Genomic DNA, 17,358 nt, shown 5'->3' on the forward strand with positions numbered 1-17,358 from the left:
TTGAAATGTGTCCTATAGAGAGAGGTGTTCTTGTAATGGGGGAAAACGGAGACATCATAGCTCATTGTGGGACAGAGGGGCTGACGGAGAGCTTTTTGTCGAAGGGTGATACATTCACACCAGCACTCTCACGTCCTGTCATACGGAATGGCGTGAACAGTCAGATTTGTCCTTAGATGTGGCAGCCATATTCACACATGGTGGGTCCTGCTGCAGTAATACTTGGTTTTACTGTGACAACATTATGGTATTTCAAGGCCAGTGCTCCCATTGAAATGAAATCCTGTGTGTAGGAAAGAAAAAAGGAAATACTCCAGAATAGGCGGCAGCGCAGACAGTGAAGAATGCGAATTCAGTCTTGCCTATCAAGACCATTAAGGTCTATCTGATTGTTTTTTAATGCATTCACTCCGGCCTTTTTTTCTCTCCATTTACAGTCGGCGAACAAAGGGACTTCTGGTCTTTATCCACCCCTCAACCCCCACCCCTCCCCTGTCTGATCACTTCATCCTCAACCCAAACCCATGCTGACTCCTCTGCGCGCTCTCCCCCTCCCCGCCTCTCACTTATGTTCCTCCCTCCCCCTCTCCAGCGTGTCCCCTAGTTTTCTGGTAGCTGTGTCTCTTTGATAATCCAAGACTCTTTGAAGACTCCAATTCCACGCTGCTTGCCTTGGAGCTATTGCACCTACAAAAACAACTGTGTGTGTGTGTGTGTGTGTGTGTGTGTGTGTGTGTGTGTGTGTGTGTGTGTGTGTGTGTGTGTGGAGAAAGAGGGAGAGAAGAGAGAGCAGTAGATGGGATGAGAATGGAGGACATAATGGTGGAGAGGAAAATAAAAACAGTTCCATATGCATTTCCTTTGCAACGGTTTCAGTCTTTATGGTTTTATGCTTGCTGCATACACTGAGAGGTGCACTTCTTCATTGTCATATTTGTTGGTGCAGCTCATTTTTTCTCTGCCTTCAGAGGCAGCAGCTCATTGATTCCTGCATACACGCCCAAAATGCCAGAGCCAGGATGTACTCACAGATTGTAACTAAATGGAAAGGCTGCGTCCCACACTTCTCACAGGCTATCAGAGTTTGCATGCACATTTTGTATCTAATTTTTCAGTTAAAATAACAGAACATGTTTCTACTATAGGTTTACTTTACTCTGCTCCAGTGGTTCTCAACCTTTTTTCAGTAAAAAAAAGATGTAATACACAGCACTGTGCCATCAGTGTCTGATTTAATATATATATATATATATATATATATATATATATATATATATATATATATATATATATATATATATACACACACAATTGTATTGAATATGTAGTAAATAGCTATTTTTAAAGGATTGTTTAATGGATGCTCATTTTAAATATATATATTTATTTTATTTTTTTATCTCACGTACCCCCTTTTGAGAACCACTGCTGTAGTCTACCTGCAGGAACACCTCTTCACCTCCTGTGGAAATCTCAACTTTAAAAAAAAGTGTTTTACTTCTACTTCTGTCAGACACTGCAGTGAGGTAAAGGAAATGAGTTGGCTCTACTTAAAATCAAAATAATCAATAATGAATCATTACTTTTGTTTTTAAACGTCTCCTCTTCACATCCTCTCCACTTCGTTTTGCTCTCTCCTCCTACCTCTGCGACTCCGTCTATATTTCTCCATTGTTTCAGTCTCAATCTTTAGCCGCTCTTCCTCTGTCTCTGTCTCCAGCCCTACCTTTTTGTCTCTGTCATTCTGCCGCTCTTTGGCAGAGCAGCTTGCCATTGGGATTTAGACGAAATTGAATTGAATTATGAAGGAATTTCTCTGCAGTACGATTGGCATCATTTCCTCCACACAACAGAACATCATTCTCATATCTCTCAATGTGGGGGAATGGAAATAGGCCGTGCACCATTCTTTCTCTCATCCTTTTAAATTGAATTTTTCATATCACAGGGGCACTGAGACATCAGCCGTTTCCTTTTACATGGGCAGAAAACCCATTTCATAATATCTGAGAGACACACAGCTGTGATTCAATAGGAAAAGTCTGGCTTCCAGCTCCAGTACACATACGATATACCTCAGGATTGATAAACAGGGCCACATAGGTTTCCTGCAGCTTGAAAAGTTGAGGGTATTCTAGGAGAATATATTCTCCCTGTTTGGCTTCACAACCGGTTAAAAGCACCCCATTGTAAACTAAATGAAATTCAGCTCTCACTCATAACCTTACAGATTGCTCTCTCTCCATCTGTCTCTGTATGAAATATATAGGCATCCCATAACCTCTGAAGTTTTACTAGTTTACTTTTATTACAAGAAAAGATACCGCACTATACTGTAACGGTCTTTGCATATAGCTATGATTATGTTTAGGTGCTTATTGTCGTCATTCATGTGTCTTCTTCAAAGGTTTGTGACTTGGACGCTTGTTGTACTTTGCGCCTCCAACCGAAATCCTGAATATTCAGCATAATTGACTGGTTACAGTGAAACCCTTTAAACAATACGTCTGTGTCATAAACATTTTAACAACTGTGACAAATATGTAGGTAACCATTGGCCATTGAAAGTAAGATGGTATTTTCTTTAAATACAGTGTTGGAGTACTTTAAATATGTGATTTTCTCTTCAAAGCAATGAAATATAGAGGGACACATTTTAAATACTGCAATAAGCACATCTTCCATATTTTTTTTCCTTCTCCACACCAATTTAGTGCATGTTTGTATTTGTCTCTGGGATTTGAGAGATAACTGGATTGATTGAAAATCTTTTTTAATGATTAATTCATAAGAAATTATGCAATATTTGACTTTGATCCTGACATGTTTAGCAAGCAGACAAAGTAGCATACATAAATGGAGATTCGATGGAAATGTTATGAATGGAGTATCAACCACTTTGGCTTAAAATTCAGAGGTAATTCCTCGAAGATTAAATGCTACTGCAAGCTTTAAATCTCAGGCTAGATATAAAAGGATGTACTATTATTCAAATCCACATCAAATATAAGTACTTTTGTAGAATAACCACCAGAGTACTATTTTACGATAATATTAATAGTAGTAATAATATCATCTTTTGAGTATATATATATGTATATTTAATGTGCCTTGGTTTTATGTTAATATTCTGTAATATCTCGCTCTGCACTCTATGGATTGTCTAGTCCCACCATATGTACCAACCATTAAGCCGCCACTTGCTGTGAAATACAGTACGCCGGGGAATCTTCCCTACAAGGTAGTTAAAGTACAGACAATGCGGTCGCCAGCTTGATCACAAAGTGTTCGCGTATGGATCAGTCAAAACATGAACGCAAACTTGGACGCATGAGACAGAGTTTCAAACACTAAATCTAACTCACCTGCGACTCTGCTGGAAGCCTGCTCAAAATGTGGCAGGGACGATGGAAAAGCTTTTTTCCCATCTGCATAAGTACCGGCAGCCCTGTGCACTAGCAATCAGTGAGACTTGGCTGGATGACAAGGCGCCTGACGGCGGAGTGGTGTCAGGTAGCTCCAGGGCTTTTACAGTGGACCGGGAACTGGGTGCTATGTGAGAGCACAACGGCACCGGGGTCCGCGGTCCCATCAGGGTTCAGTGGGGGCAAATCTGCAACGGCAATATTGATGCTATACAGTCACCAACATCCTATCCCTGTTGCTCAGTCTCATCTATTTGCCCCAGGAATCCCTTTTTTATTCCTTCATTCAAGCTGCAGGCAGATGCATTACTTGTTTTTTTATTTCAAATCCAATCTTTAGGACAGACTGCCCAGACTTTTATTTGCAAGTGATTAGATATAACCATTAACAATAACCCATCTGCGTCAGTTGTTGTGGAAACGACATAGGCGTGAGCACATTCACAAACTGGTGCTGTTTTTTTTCCAATACAGACACTAAACAGCAAGCCGCAGGCTGGGTGAATAATGGAGATGCATCCTCTCACTCTTCACACCATAGCAATATCTAGTCTCCGTGCAGAAGTCCTCCATCACAGCAGACAACATTAGCGACAGGGGTGGTTGATATATGTTTTTCTTTTGCAGCAGTCGCAGCCAGCTAACAGGGCTGAGGGCTTTTCTGGACGTGACGTCACTGTTACTGTATGTGTGGAATTGCAGGTGGTGGAAAGAGCAATTTCTAAATGAGAGATCCCACCACCCATGACTGTGGTTTGAATCTGATTTGAGAAATGCAATATTTATTTGGATGTCTCAGGCAAATGTCTCTCAGTCTCAACACAACCTAACATTCCTCAAGCCCTGATCTCATGATTGAGCTCACACGGATCATCATTTACAGTTATCTGACTCTGCCACATTCAAGCATCGTCACATTGTGCTGTGGTATTCCCTTGTTTTAATATCTGACATACAGTTGTACAATTCGCCAATAACTGGTGGCAATATGTTGGCTTGTACAAATCAGTCGATCAATATATTTTCAAGGCTTTTTAATAAGACGTGTTGTCACCTGAAAATACAGAAGCACCCAGTTGGATGGCAATATTTAGGCCATTCCGTGTTGTATTGTCCACATAAAGAAGGAAATATCAATCACAATTTACACTCTGCTCTCTTTGTGTAGAGGATGCTTTCCATAATGTACCAAAACATTCTGATGATTATTATTATCAATACAAATTATAATTATATTAAAAATTAATATTAGATACAAAGTGCTTTAAATGGTTGAAACTTGAATGAACACACAAAACAATCCCCAAAACTAATGCAAAAACAACTAGAACGCTGGGGTTATTTTTTTTTTTTTTTTAAAGAGATACAAACCTTTTTCCTTTGGTCTGTGAGCCAAACATTTTCAAAGGTGTGTGTGTGTGCAAACTGTTCATAAATGTGATTCATACGTGGTACGTCATTCCAAGTCGACTAGCTCAGGTACTGATCCGTGTTTTTAAAATACCACTGTTGTGTAACCGCGAGGTTGCAGTCAGGACATACAGGCGCAGGTTGTCATTCAGTTTTGGGAAACAGTGCTCTCTCTTGTCGTGTGCGTTATGTTCAAGACAGTAAAGCAACACGATGGCAGCTCTAAGGTGATGGGGTCGATGGTGTGTACATAAGCGGAAGATCTATGGTTCTGGATAGCTTGAGGCAAAGAAGCGACCATACAGCAGCTGCCATTCTCATTTTTACGATATATAATGTAGTTGAAGACAGCTGATTTTCCAAATGTACAAAGGGGAATTGACGCAATTTATAGAACGAAACATTTTACACTCGACCGTGAAATACTGTTCCTCGCCATATCATTCAAACAAAATAATGGCATTGTTGTCTAACTGGCAGCTTCTCTCTGTCTTTTTTTTTTTGGCATATCAGCAGTGGATATATTCAACTGTATCCATATGTGGCTTGGAATTATTCTGAGGCAGTAGGTTGTATATAATATTCCTGGCCAGCTGACAGGAAGAAAAAAAAAAGTGTCTCCAAAGGGCTAAAGGAGCTCTAGGTAGGGAGTGGATGATTGCTGTTTATTGCTACTTTGAAATGTGTCCTGGTAGCCTTGTAAAGACAGACTCGTGCTGTATCTTTCCATCTGCGTTGGGATTGTAATATAAGGCATATAAATGAGGCCATTTTAGCCCAATCTAAATGGGGCTATGAATTCAGACGTCATCGTAAATGTCCCCTCCTTCATTCTCAGCCCCATAGCTTCTTACTCCTACCACAATGCCCAAACAATCTCCATCTCCCGCCTCCAGTCTCCCAGAATCTAATCCTTCTGCTTGTCCCCTCCAGCCAAAGCGCCGTTCGTGTCTGCCTGACCAACTCCCCACTCCTGCTCAGGCTCCCCTTCCATGCTCCCGTCTTGCCGCATCCCTGCAGCCCCCAAGGCCTGGCAAAGGATTTGTGCTCTGACTAAAAGGAGAATCTATTTCCCCATCTCTGCAGCCTTAGCTAGTTATCATACCCAGGAAACATGCTGACTCTCTGGAGTGATGCCTTAAGGAGAAGTTTAAGCAAGAATCCATATTTAAACAACTAAATGCCCCCTAACATTGAACTTGCCTTAGCGACCCCCAATCATAGTTTAAGAATGCATCATTGGAATATAACATGTCGGTGACCCAGCCACGTGAGTCAACAGCAAGCTCATAGAAGTATCACAGAAACAATAGCAGAATAACTCGCTATCCAAACTTCCTGTTAAATATGGTCGACTTGTACACTTTGTACTGTTGTATTGTAAGAATTTGAATAAGATGAATCAATGTTATTTACATTTTTTTGTGAGAAGCGATAAACAGTGTGTTCTTATTTACTCACTCAGTATAGATCCACCAATCAAAGAGCATGTGGAATAGAAAGAAAACACGTGTGATGTTTTCATCCCCCAGAACTCATTGCCCTCTTTTTTTCATTTGTGCACCAGGCATACAAATCACAGACAAAGTCCTTATGTTCTAAACATTTTTGTTTAGTTTCCCCTTAAAGGTTAGCAATAACAGAAAAATCCAAAGCATACTATGTATGATTTATTGACGTAGCGATGTAGCACTGCGGGGAGAAGGAAAAAAAAGATATGATGCACCCCATATCTCCAACAATCATTATATAGATGAAAGCCCAAGAGATGCATCTGTGAAGTGGAGGGAAATGTGACTGAGATGATGGGGAGATGAACAGTTTTCTGGAAACATTTTGAAGCCTACTAACAGTATGAAGAACACAGTGTTGATAGCACTTACCTAAGCCCTAAAAGCATTTCTCAATATCTGGTGTGTACGTACTAAAAGGCTGATGGTTCCAATGATTTCCAGCATGGATTTGTTTGCCAGAAAAGTGGTTGAATGGTAGAAAGCACAGACCCATGGTATTGATCTGGGCTGACTCGTGCAGCCGAGGCAGCCCCGTTCTGCTGTATCAGTGCTTTCCTGACTTTTACGAGAGGTTTTCGTGTGCGGTGGTGCGGGGGGAGGAGTGCGCCTGCACCGTAAGGAGTCATCTTTCTGTTTTGGATCGGTGGCAAGTAGCCATTAGTAAACTGATCTTTGGAAGAGGAAATTTAATGGTCTCCTAACTGTATTTACAAGCCATTCAATTTGATAAAGGGTGTGATGTTGAATGATTTATTATTTGCCGCTCTGCTCCTCTTCAAGCTATCGAATTCGGGATTTCATCAGTATTTTTATTCCTTCATATACTCTTTTATTCTTTTATAATATCTCATCAGTAGAACGACGAAAGCTGATACAATGATATATCCCAAGGCTAGCGAAATAGTGACTGTATTTCCAAAGCTCTGTTTTGGTTTTTTTGTTAGCCGTGTTGCTTTTTTAGTTAAACTGCAGAAATATTATCTGGAGTTCTACACGGTTAAACATCAATATTAAAATATGGAGATAGGAAGTAGCTCACTGGGGCTACTGATTAGTGTGCCAATCATTGTCATCAGAATAATTTGGCAGTGGAAGATTTAGAAAAATGAAGCTTTTGTCTGACTAATAATGATAATAACAGCAATCATTATTATTTTCACATTGAATATCCGTGACACCATATGACACTTTTCTTTATAATATGTGCTTTTCACGTCTGTATAGTCTCCAGTACGTAATCTCTTTATATCTATATCTTGACACATAAATCACCTCTATCTATGTAAATGTTCTGGGTCTGACTTATATACATGCTGTATACATGCCAGTGAAAAAGACACAGACGTCACAGATTCATCATTCATTTGTCATTGATTCATTTGTCATTCATTCATCCATTGTTCATTTCTTTCTGTACATTCTTTGTTCCACCTCCATGTTGAGCTCTTGTTATGAAGGACAACCAATATAACAGCACAATTCTTCACAATTTGTACATTGTGTCTAAACCTATGTTAATTCATGTTCTTAGATGAGGAGTTTTACATCATGCTCAGAATTAACATGCATGGATTCTTGAAAAAAAAAAAAATTGTTAGAAGACACAATCTAAAACATGAAAAGAACATCATCTTATTAATTATTTCCGTCATACACATCGGTCACATATTGCAATAACAGGACAGTATCATACAGCATATTTAAACACATGTCCCATATTTAGGTATTAAAACTCTGTGGTATAGTATGGGGGTATCTGTATTCTGAATGTATTCTGCTGCTGCTAATTTGCACACTCATTATTAAAGTCTGTATCCTGACTCTGTTCATATATTTCTACCTTATATAATCTGCAGAATAATAACAGTGCAAAAGACTGTTTAATATTTAAGAGTGTTTAATATTTAATACTATTTTTTCAACTTTTGAAGAGTGAACTTTATGAGGCCAGCACAATTCAGACGGTAGTCTTAAATGGTAATGTTGTGAGCTGTAACTGTTACCATACAACCTGCTGAGTGTCTCCATGGAAGCATCGAACGAGAGAGGAGGAGTGGAGTTGAAAAAACTACTTTCCTTGCGTCGAAGATATTCATTTGTTGTCTTCTCCCTGTTTTCACAGCACCCCCATCGGCGAGTGACCTTCTCCACCGCCAACCCCGTGCAGGACCTGCAGGACGCCTCTCAGCACAGCTACTATGACAGCGGCTTGGAGGAATCGGAGACTCCCAGCAGTAAGTCATCGTCTGGCCCTCGCATTGGACCCCTGACCCTGCCTGAGGACCACTACGAGAGGACCACTCCAGATGGCAGCATTGGAGAGACCGAGCACCCTGAAAATGGTACGCTGACAATCCCCCTCCGCTCTGTCGACCATCTCCATGAATATGCATTTAAATGTAAATTACTCTAATATGCTCTTTGTGTGTGTTTTTTCTTTTGCGATGGAGACATTTGTGGTAGATTTGTGGTTGTTGCTGTGGGGCCATTTTAGAGAGGAATGATGTGGCTGTGGCACTCGTGACGTTGACTTGCTGTGTTTGTCGATGACTGTGTGAAATGTTATTGGTTTTTAAGCAGACCTGTGCGTGTGTAGGCGGGTGTGTGAGCATACATGAGTGTGTCTGTGTGTGTGCGTGTGTGTGTGCGTGTGTGTTAGCAGTGCCTCCATCCTCCTCATCAGCAGGTCCACTGTCAGACATCCTTAATGACCCTCTCTCACAAGTGTGCTAATTAAAAAGCCCAACTAATGGAGCATTTGCCCTCTAAATAAATCTGAACCATGACATCTGTGCAGACAACACTGTGTTTACTCAAAGCTTTTTCCTCACCGCAAGCTGGACCCATGTTAACTGCAGCTTACTGTTGGTGTGCGGGAGCCATCATTTCTAGGCACAGTAATCAATCCACAGGCTGAACAGCGGCGCTCTCAGCATAGGTTTATATAAGAAATAAAGAAAATCATAACCAATGCTGTCACTGATATTTTCTCAACTGTGTATCGGTAAATTAATTTTGCCACCTTAAGCTGCCAAACAGAATCCATTACGTGTCTTGTAACACACTATGATAAGTGATTCACATGGTTCGTTTCCAGCCATTGTAGTATTTTAGCATTGCACCGCTCTCTGGATTAAAGACTTTTACATGGCGATGGCCTCGGCCTCCTTGTATTTGTATTTCATTAGTGGTTCTGCTTCTCGTGCACATGGATTTTAAAGTGAAGTAATAAGGCTTTTACTGCCCCGTGCAAAATGTGCCATGTATCAGCAAAGACTTGATAGAGCTGTTGATCAGCATCGACAGGCACTTTGTCAGTGTCAGTGAAAAAGACACAGACGTACCTTTTGTCAATGGGGCTGTACATCCTCAGAATGGAGAAATATATTTTTTTTCAGCAAGGAAAAGAAACTATTTCAATCTCTCGCACTCCCAGGTTGCAAAACGTTGCAGGATCAAAGGCTAAAATGTGTCACCGTCACGCCAAAAACAACAGATGACAAAGTTCTATTATTAGTGTAGGAGGGTAGTTGCGTTGTGATGCCTTGCCTCTCGACTAGACAATCGTGTTGGAACTCATTAGCTAGCTTATTCATCTGTATTGCAAATGTTTATTGTTTATTTATTCATGTCAATTAGTGATACCATTATTCACGGAGAGAGGGGGGGTAGCGCAGTTCCCTCTGGCTCTTCCGAGGTCAGAGATTGCTTAGCATCCCGGTTAAGACATATAAATAGTCACCCACATACAGGCCATGTGCCACCAATTGACTATTCCCGTTTGGTCTTTGCACTTTGGATGTGTAATATATGCATTTTCTTTTCTTTTTTTTCTGTTGTTGGAGCTGATTATTTAGTTTCTCCCATCTGCAGAAAAACAGGTTTTGTCAGACAGGGTGTTCTTTGTTGTGAGCAGCAGGAGAGCACGATTGTGAGTGGAGATGGAGCAGTTAAAGAATGAAAAGATGGCACAAGATGGGGGAGATGTTAGATTGTGGCAGGGAGCGGGGACTAAGAGTGTCTGACAAGGAGGCAAAGCCCATAGGATGAGCACATAGGCTAGGGAGATGCGAAGATGAACTGCTAACCAAGGATAGACCTAATTAAAATGTGATTCCCACTTCAGGGAGATAACAGAGAGCCCACATAAAATGAAGGATTAGACAGAAAAATCAAACGAGACAGAGGAATTCCTCCCCGGCTCCACCTGAATGGTGGCGTGAAGTCTTTTTTTAAGCGCTTGAGTGACAGCATGACAGGTTGTACTGGTGCAGAGCTTTGTTCATTGCAGCAGAGATGACTGACAGGCTAAAAATTGGGAGTTGAGCATGATGTGTCACTCCATTTAAGTAGGATTAAATGCAATATATAAACCCAAAGACTGTCTGCCTTTGCATCGCTGGGCCCCAGAAATATTAACATGGATGTGTGTTTTGTTGTACAAGTTGAACTTTGACAGTGGGGAGTTTACCTTGTGATAGAGTGTCACCGGTCTCCAGTGGAGAATGATGTAGTTCATAATTTATTTTAGATCCACTTTTGGAAATGATGGTGTCAGTCACGCCTCTACTGTATGTGTCTTGTGTTAGCCGGGGCTTGGCAGGCATTCCACTGTGACTACATCTCAGTCCATGCAGTTCTCAAAAGTAAAGCCAATGCAGAAGTGTCCTAAACTTGCGTTCCCTCTTCTAGTCATCAGGGGGCGACTCCACTGGATGCAAAAAGGAGACCGATGATATAGAAGTCGAAGAGAAAATGATGCTACTTCTCACTTGATTTATTCCCTCAGTAAAAAAATTGAACATGAGTTTATGGTCTCAATCGCTCATTTCAAATCTTCTTCCATTCAGCATGATGTTCATTTTGTGAATTATGGTCCCATTTAGAGAAAAATAAATTATACAGCAGGGTAGGCTTTAGGGTGGGGCTACCTTGTGATTGACAGGTCATCCAAGATGGCGATGGCCAAATGGGTGACATCACGACGACTACTTCCTCATCGTATATACATTTTGTGTTAAAGACATGCTCAAAAGATGGATATAGATTAACGTAGTTGATTATATTATATATAATGTCTTTTGAAGATCCTTTCAGACTGAAGTCATATGACCTTTGTTGGATTGGAATGGATCGGGTGACAGAGAGGAAGGAGAGTGTGTGGTCTGTAACAGGCTCTGGTTCACTGAAGACATCAATATATTCCCTGGGTGGTTCTAGGCTTTGGAATTAAGAGAAGATTCAAACTACAGTAATAACATTTCTAATATATGACGTGTATGCTGCTTGATCTGCAGCGACTAATTTCTTGAGTTCCTTTTTTCCTTATGCTTGAGCAGCTGCTCCCGTTTTGTTTTTTTTCCTTCTAATTCTTGTCTTCAGGCTGTGTTAGAGTGCACTCCATTTCAGTTTCCCCATGTGTATTCTCCAGTCTTATGTTCACGCGCGCAGCGTGCACATCGCTCAACTGTTGGTTAATCTCGTCAGAAATGTGTATCCATCGGCCGCGCGTGTCCGTGCGTGTATATGTGTTTGCATGGGGGGGGGGGGGTTGCCTCACACCCCGAATCTCTAAATCACTTTGATTACAGTGCTATTTTACTTTAATAGACTCTCATCATAATCACTGAGCTCTTTAATTCTTTTTAAATTGATTGCTTCAAACATCATGAAAACTGCTTATCTTATGTGCCTGCTTGCTGTCAAAATGCATGATTTGTCCTCCACAGTGAAATCAGACGGAGACGAGGACTGGTCTCTGTCCCATCTGTCCCTCCGCCGTGTCGCAGGCACTGCTGATCAGATTTTGATTAGTGGTTGAATGTGATTTACACAGTGGGCCTAATACCTGGTGCTCCCTACCTTGCAGTTTGACGAAAGCTTACTATGTCCAGCAGTGTTCATTATTCAGACATTTTAGTGCCAATTGCAAGTGATAATACTTATTTACTTAAAGATGTTTCCAGAGACCACCCGAACTGTTCCTGTTGGGTCAATAACTGTATTTAACAGTCACTAGATATTACTTTACATCAAATTAGCTGACGCTGAACATGTATTATCTTTCATCCTCGACTTGACTTTGTCTGATTTTGTTTCACATTGTATCAGTTGTATATCATAACAAAACAAAAAACATTGCCAGTTTATATACTTTTTAATCTCCATCTCCCGAGCCATTGAGCATATTTTGAGCCCCAGCACACACCTGGAGCAACATAACACATAACTGAAATGATTTGACCTCCTGCTGCCCAGGTACCCTGGGCATGCGTCATCCAGGACCCTCGACAGGCGTCTTCCCTTTGGGACGGCAGTTTGACCAGCAATCCCGTCATGTCCAGTCCAACCTAGACAATAATCACTCTTCCAGGGATCAGTGGTTAGGCATCTTGGCTGTGATATGAGGGTTAGCCGCGAAAGGACACAGGTGGATTGAAGACCAGCACATACACACACACAACAATAACTCATTGAACACAGATGGAGGAATTTTAATGTGGCCGGTTGCCCAGCGTGAGGTCTTCCTGAGTCTTCCTCTGTGCGGACTCACTGCCATATGGGCTATTGAGAGGGCTGAGATAAAATAGAGTAAATGGCGTTTGCATGATAATAAGGTTCTTTAGTAATGCTGTCAGATTTTCCTGCCTTAGATCTCTCCACTGATGCATGTGGCGTTGTGTATTTGTTCTTTTTGAACTCCTGTCAGGGATTTTCCTCTGCTTTCAGTGCTTGCCATATCAGTATCATACAGGTTTAGCCGTTACTGCTTTGACATCACCAGTTCCCTGTGAATATCTGGTGTGTGGCTTGCAAGTGTACAAAGCAAAGGAAACATTTCGATCAAAGAAAGATGTGGAGGAAGACTATGTGCAGACAGAGAGGCAGATCGTCAGCATGATGCGGCTGGTTTGTCCTGTGGGTGTCAGTTTGGGCCCCTGCCCGGGTGCCAGTAGTGCTGAAGCAGGGGTGTGTGTTTCCTCCGACAGATGTCATTGTGCCCTGTCAGAGTCCCTGCCGGTTGTACTACAGAGTGAAGCGGACCATTTCAGCCTGTACCAGCGCAGTGGTCTATGCCAGCCACTGCTGGAACTACCACCACCTGAGCAGGCACAGGTCATGGGACTGGCAGTTTTGTGGAAGCGTCTTTGGGGGGGGAGGAAGTTGCACAAGTGGTCCCCCGAGGCAAGTTGTCATGAGTAATACGCTTATAATCCCGAGCTCACTCTAGCACACGCATTATGCTCTGCACACATCAGCCGCCGCTGTTTGTTACCTCCCCACCCACCACAATTGTTTGTAATTTTATTTCTGAGCAAATAGGTCACTGGAAGAGCCTAACTGGAGCAGAATTAAACTCCACGACACCGTGGACAATGGTTAACTACAGCCCTTTAACAAATGTCTTTATGGCAGAATGCAGCTGAATCCAAAATGGAACTGATGATGTGTCAACACGTCACAGTTTTGAATGTGTCTAGTTTTTCCTTCGCCCAATTTGAATCTGAAAATGTGCTGTCGCTCGCGTGGCCACTAACAATGAGACCGACACACTCATCCCAAACTTTGGCCACACACACTACAGTGTTTGTCAAATGACTGCAGACAGGCCAGACCTTTGAATGGGGGCCATTTGAGAGAAAGGACATCGTATCACAGCTCTGACCATTAACTGTAGCAAAGTATGCAATTGGCTTAATATATTTTAGAGTGAACTGACATATTATTCTCTGGCAGAGATTGCAGCTACACGTGAAATCCAAGTCCCATTATTCCAATAAATCTACCGCTTACATTTAATTCCATTCTACCTTCTTTTGTACATAGAAGTGGTTTCTCTGTAGTTTCATCATTGTGTACAGCTGTCTGGGATATTTTGTGATAATAGCATGTTTCTGTCGTAACCTGAAAGATATTTGAGCTGTTCTTCCAGTTTTCATGTGTTGTAATTACTTTTTTGTAAGCAGGCGAGAATACTGAAAAACTGAGAAATTGATGTTTAAATAATACAAACGTGTATCTAAATGTCCTAATAATAAAGAACAAGAAAGCAATAATCATAAGTGATTTAGTAGAAGACTTTTGGAACATTTTCTCGGGACATATTCCCAGTCCTCTGCATTTTAATTGAGATCTGCACAAGCTACTCAGCTCTTATCCACATGTAGCCTATATAACATGGATGAAAAAAACAGATGAGTGTTCTGAATTATGCGCAGAAAGAAAAGTCCACGCATATAAGCACACATTAGGTTCCATAAATAGTGCTTTTAACACTATGCTGCCACTGAAAATGTCCGGTTTTAGCACTAAGCTTGTAAAATGAATGAGTGAGCCAGTATGCCTAAGCCAGTATCCCTAAGCTTTAGATGTGCTCATGTATTACTCTAACAAAAGTGGATGGCTCTCTGTACTTAGGCAAAAATTGGATAGCACGCTGCCTGCTCCTGCTACGCCAGTGTATCTGGGCAACAGCATGCTGAAGCAGCAGGTTTGGGGGTGGTAATATGTGTGTGTGTGTGTAAATGCAGGCTTGAAAGTACAAGTTTATAAAGACACATGGAGAAAAATGTCTTAATTAGCCTACTGTAGCTCGTGGCTATAAGAGATACTCCTTTTAGCTGAGTGTCCACTGGCAGGTCCATGGGACCCCGAGTTGAAACTTTAACACTCTGGGGTCTGGGTTAATTTTCTGGATTTTACATCATTTTTAAACGTCTCTTTTTAAAGTCACTTGCATATGATACATACATACAAAAATTACAGAAGAATCTCAGCTATCTATATAATGAGGCACCATTGTCCCAAGGCACAAGTGTAAAGAGAAAATATGACTAAAGCTGAAAAATGTAATCTTGATTTTGGAAATGTTTCATATTTGTTGTGAAAACATAACTTTACTCATGTGGTATAACGGTTTTGGTGATGGAAATTGGTTTACCAAAGGTCTTAGGTTCACAAAAGCAGTGGAATATATGAATAAAATAGTAGACACATGTAGATAAATGTCAAAAACCAAATGTATTATTATATGGGGGGGATGATGAGCTGTGGCTGGCTTTGAGGCCTGCTATGGTGATGTGTTGGCAGGCAGACGGACAGGGAGACTGCTGCATGTTGTCCTCTGGACCCTCGCAGCTCTGAATCCACTCTGTAAAATACATTAATACAAGTCAGTATGAGTTCACTGAAATAAAGTTAACGGTGATAGAGACAACAGTTGATTACCAACCGTTCATAGCTGTAGTCAGCTATCTACGTTAGCTCTCGTTAGCTCGCGCCGTGTTAGCAGCACCAAACGTGACATAAACACTACTGTAGTAACGATTAACGGAGGTCCAACACTACTGGTCGTACTAAGTTCACTGTAAGAAAGTTAACGGTGATCGGTACAACAGCTGAGTATGCACCGTTCAGTCGTAGACACGAAAGAGACATCCAAAACGGGTGACGCGCTAACACTAAGCTATCGTCAACAAACACACGTTAGTTACGGTCTTACAAACACATAATGGAGGTCCAACACTACTGGTCGTACTAAGTTCACTGTAAGAAAGTTAACGGTGATAGGGGCAACAATTGATTACTCACCGTTCAGTCTCACAGAAACGCTGTAGCCAGCTATCTGGCCCGTTAGCTCCGGCTAGCTCCTTGTTAGCGAATCCTTCAGGCACTGGAGCTGCGCCGTCTGTCCCCTCCAATATATTTGCTCAGGACTCTTTGCTTGGCATCTTCTGACTCACACTGAAGCTTTGCACACGTCGTAAGACACGTCCATGTACAGATGGTCAGATATGGAAACCATATCCGCCAGATTTTAAACCATATCTCTGTGACGTATTATTGTGATGATAGAATTTTTATTAAAAACTTAAACACCTGCCCGGCCGCGTCGACGCGGCCCCCGCCCCCAAAGGGTTAAGGATAATTATGGAGGCAGAAATAGAAAGTGGCGGTAGAGCTCTGTTGCTCTCGGTGGATCTTACCCGGTCTCACCCCAGATGTGATTCGTAGAGCAGGTAGAGCGCTGTGCATCGGGGAGGGGATGCTGGCTAGGGGCCAGATCCTCTTCAACCTCAGTTGGTCGGGCAGCTCAAGCCGGCATCGGAGAAAAGCCCCGGGGGTCATCTCTCCATCACAGTGTGATGGGGACCGAGAGCCGCTGAACCTCCCTCTAACTAGTGTTCTGCCCTTCAATGATGGATGGCACTTGAGGGAGTGGAATTGTACTGTATGGGTCTGACATGCATTTCCTTATTTCCAGTGAGTTACAGAGGAATGGAGTGGCGCTCGCTTTGAGGCGTCTCAAGATATCTCAGGATTCACTGCAGATCAAGGACCTTGCAAACCCAATGAGGACTACATCCAGTGAAACTGTGAAGAAGTTGTGTCTTCAATAAATGGAGAACAGCTTTTTTTTTCTTCCACAAATTGAAATATCCTCCAGGTTTAAGGATCAATTCTTAATTTGCAGTTTTGTGTTAACATGGTATATATTGCAGTCAATATTCTACATGCCTTAAGCTAAAAGAGAAATTACTTGAATTTGTCTTGCTTAACCTCAGGGCCAAGGCATGTTACCGTGTTTTGCATTTAAAGTGACATTCAGTACAACATGCACGTATACAAACATACATTTGGCTTTCAAATGTCACTTTAAAAGTCGTTTTCTGGCACATGCTATCCCTATCCCTAATCTCAAGACAAAAGTAGAGTAATTGTGACAGAATTTAGCACAATGATGTAGCTTGTTTCCATCATCTCTGCTGGATCTCCGCTCTAATTAGAGCACGCTGTAAAGCATTCATTGTGAGACTGTGACCGGCTTCTTCGCTGGTTCCAAACTACGGAGCTATAACAGAGGCGTACAGGTCTTAATGCAACTCTTTGGCCACCCCCAAAGGTCCATTTTATTTCAAGCAATTATACGATTTAGTTCACTTTCCCTGTGGCTATCTCCCTCTCAGATGGCCATGTTGCAAGGTCCCAACACTTGTCACTCATCTTGA

General features: G+C 41.7%; 1 protein-coding gene across 1 annotated transcript in view; it reads left to right on the top strand.

The window, feature by feature from the left end:
- pcdh1a (protocadherin 1a) overlaps positions 1-17,358 on the top strand; it is a gene marked incomplete at its 3' end in the record, with an annotated part of 74,729 nt that overhangs the window by 46,700 nt on the left and 10,671 nt on the right. Inside the window, exon 3 of the mRNA XM_079237402.1 lies at positions 8,472-8,691. Within this exon, the coding sequence (XP_079093528.1) occupies positions 8,472-8,691 (220 nt within the window). The remainder of the gene's footprint in view (positions 1-8,471; positions 8,692-17,358) is intronic.

Source organism: Taurulus bubalis (genome assembly GCF_910589615.1).
Source record: "Taurulus bubalis genome assembly, chromosome: 2".
In the NCBI taxonomy this organism is placed as follows: domain Eukaryota; kingdom Metazoa; phylum Chordata; class Actinopteri; order Perciformes; family Cottidae; genus Taurulus; species Taurulus bubalis.